This window comes from Anabrus simplex, chromosome 1 (genome assembly GCF_040414725.1).
Source record: "Anabrus simplex isolate iqAnaSimp1 chromosome 1, ASM4041472v1, whole genome shotgun sequence".
Taxonomy (NCBI): domain Eukaryota; kingdom Metazoa; phylum Arthropoda; class Insecta; order Orthoptera; family Tettigoniidae; genus Anabrus; species Anabrus simplex.
The window spans coordinates 1,506,669,837-1,506,685,081 of record NC_090265.1 but is presented as its reverse complement, the minus strand read 5'-3'; the positions used below and the strand labels follow the sequence as shown (position 1 = coordinate 1,506,685,081).

Sequence of the window (15,245 nt, the reverse complement as noted above, 5' to 3'; positions counted from 1 at the left end):
AGCCATTAACAAAGTATCTTGACTTTACAAAGTATCTTGAAATAACTTTTGTACTTCTCAAACACAAAAAACATGTTGGACAGTTTTCTAGTTTTCTCATCTCATTTTTATATCAGGTAAATGCAGGGGCTATGTTTTAATTAAGGCCATCGTCGATACCTTCCCAATCCTATCCCTTATCCACCCCATTGTCACCAGAAAGCTGTGTTAACACAATGTTGAAAAACAAGTAAAGTTATCTCCGTACAGGCCATGTTAGCTTTGGGAGGGGTGGAAGATAAAGGCTTCCACTACCCGCAACATTGGCACTAGGGAGGGTAAAGCAGTTAGCTTTATATCCACCCACCTTTGCCCTCCAAGGATTTAACCTCATGTTCTATTTTGGTGTAGTTTGAGTGAACCATGCACCTCCGGAAGTGGAAATCTTGTTTCCTAAATTTTTTAACTTCCTTACAGGGAATTAAACTGACGTCCTTCCGAGTGAACTGAGCATGCCTTTACTGCCTTGACCAAGCAGTCCATAAAACAATGTTGAACTACTAGTAAAGAAAAATAATATCTTCACTGACCAAATATCTGTACCTGGAAAAGTAGATAAGTTATCAGAATGAAAATTATGATGATAATGTTCATGAACCCAAGTATGTACCTGTTTATCAGCTCGTAAAAAATATGAGAAAGTATTTCATAATGTTATAATATTACGTAAATTATTTATGAAGTCATTTTATCTAGTACGGTAATTTGCTACGGTAACTATAAATTTTGATCATATATTTGAAACTATATACTGCATCCTGTATGATCCTCAAATATACTCGGGAAAGTCAAGGAAAATTTTGTGTACCTTCATACCTGATATCTAGGGGGCTTTTGGTACTTAATACAAATTATTTTACCTGATATAAGTAAGTTCTATTGAAGTCCTTAACAAATCCAATGTAATACATTTTTCTGGAGACAAACAAGTTAAATCTTATTTTACTTCAGTATACAGAAAATTTTGCACAAAATATGTATAAAACCATGGAATACATAAAACAGAAAGTCAAATGAGATATGCAAGGTGTAGAAAACTTAACATATTAGATGAGGAACAGTGATCTTTTCATTGCTATACTTATACATATCTTTCACCAGTAATACATGCTTAAGGCTGCCTGATTCATGTATAGGAGATTATCAACAGTTGAATACTAAGAATAGATGATTTTTTAAATGTTTACTCCTTTGAATTGCTTCAAAATCTTTCATTATCCATTCTATTAAATTGAATGTACATAAATTTTCTGGTAGCCAGTCTTGCTGTTTGGTCTGTGCCAATGTGGTAAAAGTAATTTTGTTAGTCTAGAATGAAATAAGCCTTCCAGCATTTATCTACAATGAATGTGAAATAACTAGGTTGAACTTAACTCAAGATAGTTAGAATTAGCAACAGAATTTCAAACTTGATCTTCACATGGTGCAACTCTACTGTAGTTCTGTGGTGGATAATGATTTACCATTCCACAATGAAGGTGTGAAGGTAACAATGAAAGTAAGCTTTGTAAGTTTAAGATATTAAAATTGTACGTTGCTCAGTAAAATATTAATATCTACAATATGTAATAAATGTTGAGATATTTCTATTAAACTATCAGTACCTAGATAGAGTTTTGCACATGAAAATGAGCAGAAGAAGCACTTAATTACAGTCCTATGTGTACTGTCTGTTTGCTGTCACCACCATGTAACCTTCATTTCTATCTGTGTAAGAAGCATTTATGTTGTATTTTATCTTCTTGAATGTTAATGTATTTCTGTACATTTATTTTTATACAGTTATTTTCAAGTGCTATTTCAGAATTCCTTGTTATGTTTCTTTTTTTCTTGTTTTCATATCATTTTATTTTCTCCCTCTTTAGGGACCTCCAGGTCTTGATGGAATGAAGGTATGATATATAATATTATAATTTATATAATAGTACAGTATATTTTTCTAGTATGATATTTAACATAAGTATAATATGAATTAATTGTATTTCTCAGAATATTTCTAATATCCTGATTATATGTTTCACAAAGTGGTTATTCAGTATTGGTACATAAAATATTTAGAATATTTATTGTGTGTGCCACTTATATGCAAGAATATGGTGTTTGTTCTCCAGCTCTGCAATTGAGCAAAGGTTATTGTTCCAATTCACAGAAAATATATAGTACTACTTTAATTGAGCAGGTGTAGTAGGTATCAAAACCTAAGACATCTAGCATCAACAATCGATAAGCCACCATGATCTACATGTTTACCTAGTCTATTCTTAAATGATTTCAAAAAAGTTAAAAATTAAACGAACATCTCCCTTGATAAATTATTCCATTCCCTCATTGCTCTTCCTATGAATAAATATTTACCCCAATTTGACTCCTTGAATTCCAACCTTATCTTCATATTGCGATCTTTCCTACTTTAAGTAATTCTGTTCAGGCTTATTCATGTACTACTGTTATTCCACGGTATCTCTCCACTGACAGCTCAGAACATATTGTTTAGTTGGGCAGTTCGTCCCCTTACTCCCAAGTCTTCTCCAGCCCAAAGTTTGCAACAGTTTTGTAACACTACTCTCTAGTCAAAAATCACTCAGAACATATCGTCCTGGTTTCCCCTTTCAGTTCTCAAATCATGAAATCCTGGTGAGGGTCCCATACAATGGAAACATAACTCTAATTGGGGTCTCACCAGTAACTTATACAGCCTCTCATTTACTTCCTTTATTAACAACTAGGTACTTACAATGAACCTCATGAGGTAATTTTACCCTATCAAGATGTTGATGATGATGATGCTTGTTGTTTTAAGGGGCCTAACATCGAAGGTCATCGGCCCCTCACCCTATCAACATGGTAATTAAAACTGAGAGGACTTTTCCTATTAACGATACAACCTGATTTTTTTTACCATATTTACTAACATACCATTGTCTGCTGTCCCTCTCACAACCTTGTTGGAATCTTTTTGCAGTCACTCACAATCCTATAAGTTATTTATTACTTTATACAGTATATAAAATCATTTCAAAAAAGGCTGATATGTGATTCCAGTTCTTTACTGACAATATTTATATATAAGAACATGTAAAGGTCCAATAATACTGCCTTGCAAAGCTCCCTCTTAATCATTTCAGGATCAGATAATACTTCACCTCCTCTAATTCTTTGTGATCTGTTTTCTATAAATTCCCATTTGACCACTCTTTTGTTAAGTCCAGCAGCCCTCATTTTCATTGGGAGACTACTAAAATATCTATTATATTTTTCTGAAATCCTGCAAGTTGAGCCTCGCTGGAAAAACCTCTCCTAAATTTGAACTGCTTTTTATCAAACCAAAATGTACAGAGCCAGTGAATTGCTATGAAAGAGTTTGTGTATTAATACAAGTATGTGATATTTACATCTTTTGTGAGGTTTTAGCCAGTGAAGTTCTTGATAGTAAGGCATCATAGCTCAGGTTAAAAATGAATATGAAGCAACAGTTGAAAGCTCGCTGCATTGTTTGTTCCTTAGTTGCGTCAAGAAGGATTGCATCACAGTAGTTGAGGATAGGAAGAATTAAAGTCTGCACTAGTCTTTGTTGCATGTCTGGTGGTAAGATAACTTTTGTTTCTTTTCAATGGACAAATCGAAGCAAAAACTTTCTGATATATATTTTTGGTACGTTCCATTCAATTTAGAGTTTCAGTCATAGTCACGCCAAGGTTTCTCACTGTTGTATTGTAAGGAATGATTTTATGATTTATTAGCAGAGGTGGAGTATGAGCACTGTTGATCACTCATAGTAACTTTTGAGAACCAACAATGATTGCTTGTGTTTTTGATGAGTTTATGAGAAACTTATTTGATCATGTGCATTTGCTTAGTTGTTTCAAGTTGCAAGCAATCATCCACATTTTCCTTATCGATGTTATACACTGCTAAAAAAAGTAAGAAGCACAACGGTTCCACCTGATCGATACTATTTATTTGTTAAAAGCTGTAGAACATGTTTCGTCTACCTTGTAGACATCTTCAGCTACATTTGTTTAGAAATATTGCATAATTAACAGGGACATATTCTTGTTATCTTAATGTTAAAATAAACATTTAAAAAATTTATTTTAACTTAATTATACTTAAGTATGTTTAAAAAAAAGGGTGGGAAGGGGAGCATTCATGGATGGAAAGGGAATAGAGTACATTAATTAATTCTCATTTTTAATGAATGTCCCCTCCCCCTTTTTTCCATGACGCATACCTTTTAGGATAATTAAGTTTACAATTTTTAAATGTCTTTAATGTGTGTTTTAACATTAAGATAACAGGAATGTATCCTCGTTAATTATGCAATGCGCCTAAACATATGTAGCTGAAGATGTCTACAAAGAAGACAAAACATGTTCTACAGTTTTTAATTTGCCTTAAGCAAATAAACAATATCGATCAGATGGAACCATTGTGTTTTTTTACTTCTTTTAATGGTTGTTTCAAGTCAGCATTTATGTTCTGCAATGCAATTTTCTTATTTTACAGTGGCTATATATTTGAAGGTCATCTGCATATAAGTGGTAACTGCATGATTTTAGTGTAGACGAGATGTCATTGATGTACAGCAAAAAAAGTAGTGGTCCCAAAATACTACCCTGCTGGTCGCCACTCTGAAATGCTGCCATGAGTTGTTACATGCTGCCAACGATCGTTCAAATAAGATGTAAAATCCTTGAGCATTAAAGAGTCAAACCAGTAAGATTCCAGTTTTGCTAACCAATTATTGAAAGTCTATTGAGTCAAAAACATCACCGAAATCCAACAGCATTAGAACAGTCACTTGACATTGTTCCATTGCGAGTCTAATGTCTTCTGTCACTTTAAGGAGAACAGTTGCAGTCCTCTACCCCTTTTTAAAGCCTGACTGTAAGGGGTCAAGGAGAGAATGGTAATTTAAATTGCAATACTTGTTCGTTCACAAGTTGTTCCAAAGCCTCAGAAAGAGCCAGGATAGAGACAGAGTGATAATCAGAATGTAGATTAGTATAAGATTTTTTGGGTACTGGGATAACATTTGTGCGATTCCAGAGAAATGGAAAGGTACCAGCCTAAAGGCAGTAGTTGAAAATGTGTGTCACAAGAGGAAGGATGGCATCCATAATATTATGCATAAAATTTATAGGGATGTTATCTACACCTATGGCTGTAGATTTAATTGAATTAAGTACTTTCTTAACTTGCTTACCAGAGACAGCTTGGACTTCTGCCATCTGTAAATCTTCATATATACACTCCCTTTGTTCATTCATGATCCTGGAACCTGTTTCTGCCTTAAAATACCTATATATACCCTTCCATTCTTTTTTTCTTCCCTGCTGAGATACTTATGACTGCCAACTATGCTTGCCACCATGTTAACCTTGGATGACTTCTTTGCTAAATTCCATTTCCTAGTAAGTTTCTTCAATCTCTCCTTATTTCCATCACCATACTTTACTCTATTTTTTTCTAAACTTCATGTCCTTTTTAATCCCTTTATTTTTTTGTTATAATCTAATGGGTCTTTGCCATTCCTTACCACCTTTAAAGGTCATGACGATCATCATCATCAGTGTCCCACTCAAGTTGCCCAGGTGTGGTTAACAAGCCTCCTACCGAGCTCAATAGCTGCAGTCGCTTAAGTGCGGCCAGTATCCAGTATTCGGGAGATAGTAGGTTCGAACCCCACTGTCGGCAGCCCTGAAAATGGTTTTCCGTGGTTTCCCATTTTCACACCAGGCAAATGCTGGGGCTGTATCTTAATCATGGCCACAGCCGCTTCCTTCCCACTCCTAGCCCTTCCTTGTCCCATCGTCGCCATAAGACCTATCTGTGTCGGTGCGGCGTAAAGCAACTAGCAGAAAAAAAAAAAAAAGGAAAAAACAAGCCTCCTGCAGTCCTTTCTGTCCTTCCACTTTTCCTGCTCCATTACTTCCGCCACATCCAATCCAGCTTCTGTAATGTCCTTCCAAATCTGATCCATCCACCTCCTTCTTGGTCCTCCAACTGGTCTCTTTCCCTTAACTTCTCTTTCCGATTCCCTTCTTGCTACCCGTTCCTTTCCCATTCTTTTTACATGTCCAAATCATCTCAGTCTTGCTCTCTGTATGTTCTGTACTAATGGTTTTATATTTAGCTCTTCTCTGATTTTAATATTTTGAATTCTATCTCTTCTTGTCTTTTTAACCGATGTTCTTAAAAATGTCATTTCTACTGCTTGGATCTTACTATCTTGTCTCTTATTAGTTACCAGTATTTCTAGTCCGTATATTACAATTGGTATGAAATGCTGTTTATATAATGTTAATTTTGTTCTCTTGGGTACTTTGTCATCCCATGAAAGCTCTCTGACTTGATGATAAAATGTTGTACCTTTACTTAATCTGTTATTAATTTCAGGACTGATTTCATTACTTCCATTAATAATGCTACCCAGATACGTAAACTGTTCAACATTCTCTAACCATTCTCCATCTATGTTCACTTGGCTTCTCTTTTTCTCTTTTCCACAGTGCATGACTACAGTTTTCGTTTTACTAATTACTATTCCAAACTCCTTCAGATTTTCATTCCAAATGTCCAGTCTCCTTTGTACTTCCTTTTCTCCCTTTCCCCAAATCACCACAATACCAAAGCATTCACTTCATCACTACTGATATTCTGTTTTACACGTTTTATGATTTCATCCGTCAATGTAATAAACAATAATGGCGACAGTGCACTTCCTTGCTTGAGACTTTATTTTTTATTTTTTTAAATAAAATGTTTCAGAGTCACCACTCCCCACTGGTACACTGCTTTTACTCTCATGGTACAACATTTTTATCTTGTTAATTACTGATTTTGGTACATTCCTTTTCAGTAGGCATTCCCATACACGTTTTCTCTTAACTGTATCATAAGCTTTTTCCAAATCCAAAAATACGAAGATGATTTCCTTGTTCCTTTCCAGATGTTTTTCCATTACCGTTCATACTGTAAATATCAAATCTATTGTTGATTTATTTGGTACCGGGCAAGTTGGCCGTGCGCGTTGAGGCGCGCGGCTGTGAGCTTGCATCCAGGAGATAGTAGGTTCGAACCCCACTATCGGCAGCCCTGAAGATGGTTTTCCGTGGTTTCCCATTTTCACACCAGGAAAATTCTGGGGCTGTACCTTAATTAACACGTTGGGTGCCACGTGCCGCCATATGGCGTCACGGTGGTCTTCAAATTTGAGATGGCGTGACGCCATATGGCGGCACACCGTTCTTGAAATCAGAGTTGCCGTGACGCCATATGGCGGCACAGTTGAGTTTCAGGCGATGCGCCGTAGATAATCAGCTGTGGCATCTATGCGCGTAAAATTGGTACTACGTGAAGGGCGAACTTCAGGGTCTATTCCAGCTATGTATTTTTACTCTATGCCACCATGTGGCGCCACAGTATTCTTCCGAAGCCACTGACTGGCCAGTGATCATTGTCACAGGTGAAAGCGCGCCAGGCATTGTTTATTCCTCGTTTACGTACGTATTATCACTCGGTTTATATAGTTGTGCAAAAATATAAAAAATGGAAGATATTGGTAATAATCTTACGAGGGAACACATACATGTGTTACCCTCGGATTCGGTTGAGATTTGGTAGGAATATTCGTGGGAGGCAGTAGAATGCTAAGGTGAAATCTGTATGTACCCAGCGCAAGTTTAAACGCCAAAATTGAACAAATAAATAGTCATAAAATTAGAAGTGCCGTGGGAGTCTCGGGGTGTGGCGGAGAGGTAGGGAAGCGAAGCAGCGGACGTGAACCAACCGGGCTGCGTCGAGCTGCGTCAGCAGTCAGGTAGGGTATAGTTAGCGCGCTCCCCTTAACTTCCCGATCAGATGTGCAAAACGTAAATATGAAAACAGCACATGAAACAAGTGTACAAAGGACGATGTTTGAACAACGATGTCAATAAGGTTTGAAAAATTACAACGAGTAACAAGAACTCGGGCATGCCGAGACGCATATTTTCATTGTTTAGAGTTATCAGAAAACTGTTCACAACAATATGTAATGTAATATAAGTACTTGTATTGCATTTTACTAGGTTTTCATACATATTGCGTTAATTTGAATTAGCAAATAAATATCCCGTATTTGAAATTCGTGTTGCACATTCCATGTCAAAAAATTCTGTGACACCATATGGCGTCACGCTATATTTTACCTTTCCTAAAAATTGATGTGACACCATATGGCGTCACACATTACCATGGTATGGTGAGATAAAATTTGCTTAGTACATCATATAAATACATCCCAAGATTATATAAACAGACTACAACGTATACAATTGCTTTGGCACCAGCGGAATGCAATTCAAAAACATGCGTGGCACCAGTGGAATAGTGTGCTACAATCGGCTCAGCACTCAACGTGTTAAGGCCACGGCCGCTTCCTTCCAACTCCTAGGCCATTCCTATCCCATCGTCGCCATAAGACCTATCTGTGTCGGAGCGACGTAAAGCCCCTAGCAAAAAAAAAAAAAAAAAAAAAAGATTTATTTGCTCTAAAGCGATATTGTTCTTCCTCTAACTGTGTTTCTGTTATATCCCTCAGTCTTTTGTCTATCACTTTCTCCATTATTTTTAGCCCATGTGATAACAGAGTTATTTATACTTCTATAACTTTCACATTTCTTCCTATATCCTTTTATGAACAGTGGTACAATGCTTCCTTGTTGCCAATCTTCAGGTATCCTTTCATCCTTCCATATGACATTGAGGGCTTTGTATAGCCACTGTAGTCTAATGCTTCCTGCTGCCTTAACCATATCAGCATAGAATTCGTCTTTTCCACTTGCTTTACCCTCGGTCATTTCTTTCACTGCCCTTTCAAGTTCCAACCATGTTATCGGGTTCTCTTCTTTTTCTCCATCTATTATTTTGTCTGACTCGTTGGCTGAATGGTCAGTGAACTGGCCTTCGGTTCAGAGGGTCCCGGGTTCGATTCCCGGCCGGGTCGGGGATTTTAACCTTCATTGGTTAATTCCAGTGGCCTGGGGGCTGGGTGTTTGTGCTGTACCCAACATCCCTGCAACTCACACACCACACATAATACTATCTTCCACCAAAATAACACGCAGTTACCTACACATGGCAGATGCCGCCCACCCTCATCAGAGGATCTGCCTTACAAGGGCTGCACTCGGCTATAAATAGCCACACGATATTTAAAAATCTATTATTTTCATTTTCTTATATCCTTCTTCATCTGAGCAGTCGCCTTCATTATAACGTTTTTCAAAATACTTTGCCATCACCTTCTGAAGACCCTTTTCATCATGTATTATGGATCCATCTTCCCTCTCTAATGCCTTGCCTTTTTCTTGATTTTTTATTTATTTTATTACTCTATATAATAGTTTCTGATTTCCTTGACTATTTTGCTCAATTTTGTTGGTAAACTCTCCCCAATATTTCTCCTCTTCTTCCTTGATGCTCCTCTTTACTTGTAGTTTCAATCTTTTGTATTTCACATGTAGCTTTTCTATCTTATTCTCATTCCTCTGATACATTTTTTGCTTTTCCTTATCCGTATCTTTTTTCACCTTGTTCCTTTCTTTTATTTCTGTTTTTATTTTGTCTGTCCACCACCATGCCTCCTTTCCCTTTACCTTTGCTTTTGTTTTCCCGCATACCTCAGTTGCTGCTTCTTAAAGTGTCCCACTCTTCTTCTCCACTTCGTATTTCCTTGTTAGGCAACTTCCTTTTTATACAATCTTGGAATGCCATTCTTTTATCCTCCTCCAATTCCCAAATCCTGATCTTTGGTTTCTTCTTCAATAAATTTTTAGGGAATTTTACTTGTTTTAATTCCACAATCAATACTCTATGATCACCTTCCATACTTTCACTAGGGATTATCTTCGTATTCATGACGTATCTTCCCCATTCCCAGTCTGTTATTATAAAATTGATGAGTGTTCCATATGTATCTTTAAAGGTACATACCTGTTTTTATACTCCTCAACAAATTTTGATACTCCTTAACAATTGCTTTAAACCTATTCCTGGGCTGAATATATTTTTATTTATCATTTTTCTAGTCATCATAATTACAGTCAATCAATCAATCAATCAATCAATCAATGAACTGCATTTAGGCCTGTCACCTAGGTGACAAATTCCCTATCAATTGTTCACCTCATATTTATGTTTACTGTATTTACAATTGTTTACCTAGCTTTTCCTTGAGACTATGGAATGGGTGTATGGGAAATTGGGAGTGAGATTTGTAGATCCTAATGGGTGGGTAGGAGGTAGGAATCTACACTCACATGGCCTTCACTTGAATTGCAATGGTACATGCCTATAAGTTTTTTCTGAACTCCCTCATGCATTCCTTATCACCCATATGGTACTGCTTAATAGTCCTAATTTGACAGCTTTCCTTTCTACCACATTTATTTTTAACTACAACAAAAACAACTTTGTGAACACTTATGCTATCAATCGCATCAGTTTCTTTATAGAGCTGATCTGTTTTTATCAGCACCACATCTAGTTTATTCTTCCCTATAGTTGGTTCCATTACCTTCTGACAGCTGTCCTTCCAAGATTAACCTATGGTATTTACCATTTGTTGGTTATGTTTACTGTCATTCACATTACCTTCCCAGTTAAGATTTGGCAAAAATTGTGATCAGCCACTACTAATTTCTTTTCTGTATTGTGAATATGTACATGTATAAGATATAAACATACCAGTAAATCTTTATTATACCAAATTAGGAACATATAAGTTGACCAAAAAGGAAATTTGGGACAAAGAAGAAATATGTTTAATAAATCTAGTTTTATGTCATAGAACAAATAGTCATGAGAAGGGGAGGGCGTATCATGTCCCATTCACTATTTTGAGGTAAAATGAAATTTCATTTACAATATTCATTTAATTTTGTTAATTTTGCTCTTAATTGCTGAAGAGAAAGTGGCATTGGACTTAAGATAATATGGTTCAAGCAAGAGGCAGAAATTTCTGAGCCTGTATTCTTCCCACAAACATGGGAATATATATATATATATATATATACATATATATAAAAATTGTTCTTGCTTTCCTGGGACATTTTCTCTTTTTGAATTAATTCTCTCTTTTTGTTCATAAGATTGAATGAGGAGCTGGTTGGTTTTTATTCATTTTAAGTTTTAAATTAAAGGCAAGTGGTACACAATGTTCATAAATGGTGTCATGAAACCTGATTGGTTTCGAGAAAATCAGGATTTAAGACCTTCGTGCCTGAGCTTTACAGATGCTCACATACTATGTTGATTGCAATTTTAAAAAAGTCATCAATCAATCATCACTGATCTGCATTTAGCCAGGCTGAGTGGCTCTGATGGTCAGATTCTCTGAGCCCAAGTTGGCAGGTTCGATCCTGGCTCACTCTGGTGGTATTTTAAAGTGCTCAAATACATCAGCCCTGTCTTTAGATTTACTGGCACATAAAAGAACTTGAATGGGAATAAAATTATTTAGTGGAACATTAACCAATTATTTTATTATTATCTACATTTAGAGATATTGGTATCGAGAGGATCGGGGTTAAGACCTTCATCCCTGAGCTTTACAGATGCTCACATACTATGTTGATAGCAATTTTTTAAAAAATCATCAATCATCACTGATCTGCATTTAGCCAGGCTGAGTGGTTCTGATGGTCAGGCTTTCTGAGTCCAAGTTGGCAGATTCCCTATCAGTTGTTTACCTATCAATTCATTACTTCTAACAGGATAAATATAAACTATGTTTTTTCATATTTTTAAAGTTAAAAAATCTGCTCTTTGAGAATATATGGAAGAGCCTGAAGGATCATAAACAACAGCAATAATTCTATAAACAAATGGTGTAATAATTATTATTAAAAACATATTTGTAAATCATCACTCTACACATAACTATCATTTGGGCAGTAAGTTACACCTAAACTCACTGAGTTTAGTTGTTTATATTTCAGTGTAATACTAGTGATTTATGTATTTTATGGAGGATGTAGAAGGAGAAGGAGAAGAAGCATGTTCCCATTAATGACAGGTTTCCTGAATCTTTTACGTTGCCTTCTGACCCAGAATCATCTAAAATCTCTTCCAGCATAGCAATAATGTTACTTTCAATCCTTCCATTCTCTAATACAAAAGTAGACTGCAGTGCACCTCTGTAACATCAAAGAAACACTCAAAACCAAGCGAGGTCCAAGCATCACAATCTAGCATTTTTTCATACAGTGTGAAAATTCCTGCCACTCAAATTTCTCAAGAGGCAGAAAAACCAGACTTCTGGCCAGCAGGGATTCTTGTAAGGTGATTTTGTTTCTTTTATGCAATTTAGAGAATTCTTTGTTGATATTCTGTTTTTGTACATTATGTGTTCTACGATTTTATATGGACAGAAGTACCAAAATATATGTGGGATTTCTTGTATGTTTTTAGTGGATTTGATATCTAAATGCCATACCTGGCTTGCCATTTGTATTTGTTTACCTTGGTCATCAAGGGCATTGAATCCCTGCTTAAAAAACACATTATACGTTCATATGTTTGTATCTTCATATTTGTTTTCATGGTACTTACTCTGTAAATTAAAATATTTTTATAATTTTGAGGTTGTTTATGACCTTGTTTATTAGCTTTCATGATGCAAGGACAGTGCTTTTGTAACCTTACTTATGATTGCTATGCAGTGAGTTCATCGACCAACTTCAATATTCTAAATTGTCAAATAGGTGTATGTTTTTTACTAAATACCTCTGAATATACACATTGGTGCAGTTTCTATGAATCTTGGACAATCAGTAAGTCACAACATACCGTAACTAGTTTTCCTATGTGAGGTTACAGATCTGGCATGGATGTCAGCTCATTAGTGGACAGGACTCAACCAACTGATAATCCCTAGCATTGTTCATTCTGCAGAAAGTCTTTTAAGACTATAAGAAGAGTTAATATAAATATCAGTCGAGCGCATCCTGATGAACACCAAGCAAAATTAGTAAGCTAGCAGAAATTGCCCAGAGTTATCCAAAGGATGGATGTAGATGGTATCAATATTGAACATAACAATTATGACATCACAATAGACTCCATTAAGCAAGCAGTTATATCGAACCTCGATAATAAATTCAAGTAGGGAATTAAGTAACTGGAAAGCAAAATTCACCATGGATATGAATAATGTCTTTGATACATTAGTGGGTAATTTTCTCTCATCACAGTGATACACCTTCGTCCTGGTCCTAAACATCCTGTTCAGAAATATTACTAAGGCAAAAAAAGAAAACGTGATGTGGTTGGTCAGCGATCATATAAAACTAGTTCCAATCCAGAACGAGCTACCAAGAGAGACAAAGAGAAACAGAAGGGCAAATATTTGTATCAGTTAACTCCGTTCCAGAATTAAAATCAACTTAGGAAGGCTATTCAGACAGTATTCGAATGTGAAGCACCTTTTTGTACTCTAGACAGAAATTGCTAACATACATACTTTTCCAACCTCTTTTCCACGCTCAGTGATAAGGTGAGGCTGGAATACCCTTAGAATGTTAATGAAGCTGAACTTATTGAGAAGAACAAAATTTGTAATGATGCTGTTTCCAAAGAAGAGGTAAATGTTGCAATAAAGAAAATTTCAGGAGTCACGGCCAGCAGTCCTGATCACATCATTTTACCACAGTCTAATATATACAGTCGCGAAGCTCTGATGATATTTTTCATCCGAGGCGACTACAGCGCTCCAAGCGGCGAGGTAGAGGCAAGTTGCTAGCAGACAAAAGGGAACGAATTACCATTACAGTCTAAAATGGTCATAACTTCTGAACCATTCATGCAAATAATGTCCTGACAAGGTTATTGTAATCCTTATGAAATAGTGGAAGAGGTCAAACAATTTATTTCAATGAGGAGTTTGAGGATAATATCGAAATATTTATTTAATCTTAAGGTGTTATTTTTCTTTACCGCGGACTATACATAAAATCCCTTCTAGAGGGCAACTGGTTCGAAATAGATACCTATTTTTTTTGTAGAGGTTTCTATGCTCTACAATTCGTACGCTTACACTTGGGGTCTATCGTTGAGGGTTCAGGCAGCGTAAGCCAAGAAAGCAAGTGATCGACCGACCGACATCGAACCTGCCAAGTTGGGCTAAGAAGGCTAGCACTCTACCATGGTCGGTCATTTGCTTTCTTGGCTTACGCTGTCTGAACCATCAATGATAGACCCCAAGTGTAAGCATACGAATTGTAGAGCATAAAAACCTCTATAAAAAAGTCCACGAAAGTATATACCTATTTCAAACTGTTTGCCCTCTAGAAGCGATTTTATGATATAGTCCATGGTAAAAAAACATAACTCCTTAAGATTTTAAATAAATATTTCGATATTATCCTCAATCTCCTCATCGAAATAAATTGTTTGACCTCCTCCACTATTTCATAAGGATTACAATAACCTTGTCAGGACATTATTTGAATGAATGGTTCAGAAGTTATGACCATTTTAGACTGTAGTGGTAATTCGTTCCCTGTTGTCAGCTAGCAAGTTGCCTGTACCTAGCTGCTAGAGGTGCTAGTGTTGCTCCAGCTGTCAAGTGGATAAACCTTCCTTTTATTAGAGCTTCGTGACTGTATATATTAGACTGTGATTATACGGACAATTAAGAACAGAATTGCCTATGAAATTATTTCATTGATTGGAACTAGAATTCTGCAAACCAGCTTTGTACCATCTGCTCTGAAAAAACCAGAACAGTTCTCATTCACAAAGGAGGAGAAAATGATTGCCCAGCTAACTGGCATCCAATAACTGTCTGTAGCATAATTTGGCTATAATCAGCACTGTTCTCAACATAAAAGATTTTATATTTTATAATGATTATAATTCAGAGGATAATTGAAAGAATACTAGACCAAAGATTTTGTCAATGTATTAGTTTCAATCAGAACCAGAGGGGATTCAATAACTCCCCAGGTACACATCTAAACACATCAATATTAGAGGCAGTTTTGTGCTCAGCTAAAGTGAACAACATGATGCCTGCATAGTGTTTTTTGGGCATCAGAAAAGCTTTTGACAATGTGGGGAACCTCCATCTAAGGAAGACTCTTGATTCAACAGATATTCCTGATAAACTGACCAATCTCATTATGAATTTACAAGAAGATAATAGTACACAGATCAGAACA

General features: G+C 36.2%; 1 protein-coding gene across 1 annotated transcript in view; it reads left to right on the top strand.

Annotated features, from left to right (window-relative positions):
• The window catches only part of LOC136861524 (collagen alpha chain CG42342), a 381,636-nt gene that overhangs the window by 285,305 nt on the left and 81,086 nt on the right, over positions 1 to 15,245 (top strand). The window contains exon 22 of the mRNA XM_067138827.2: positions 1,905 to 1,931. Coding sequence (XP_066994928.1) covers positions 1,905 to 1,931 — 27 coding nt within the window. The remainder of the gene's footprint in view (positions 1 to 1,904; positions 1,932 to 15,245) is intronic.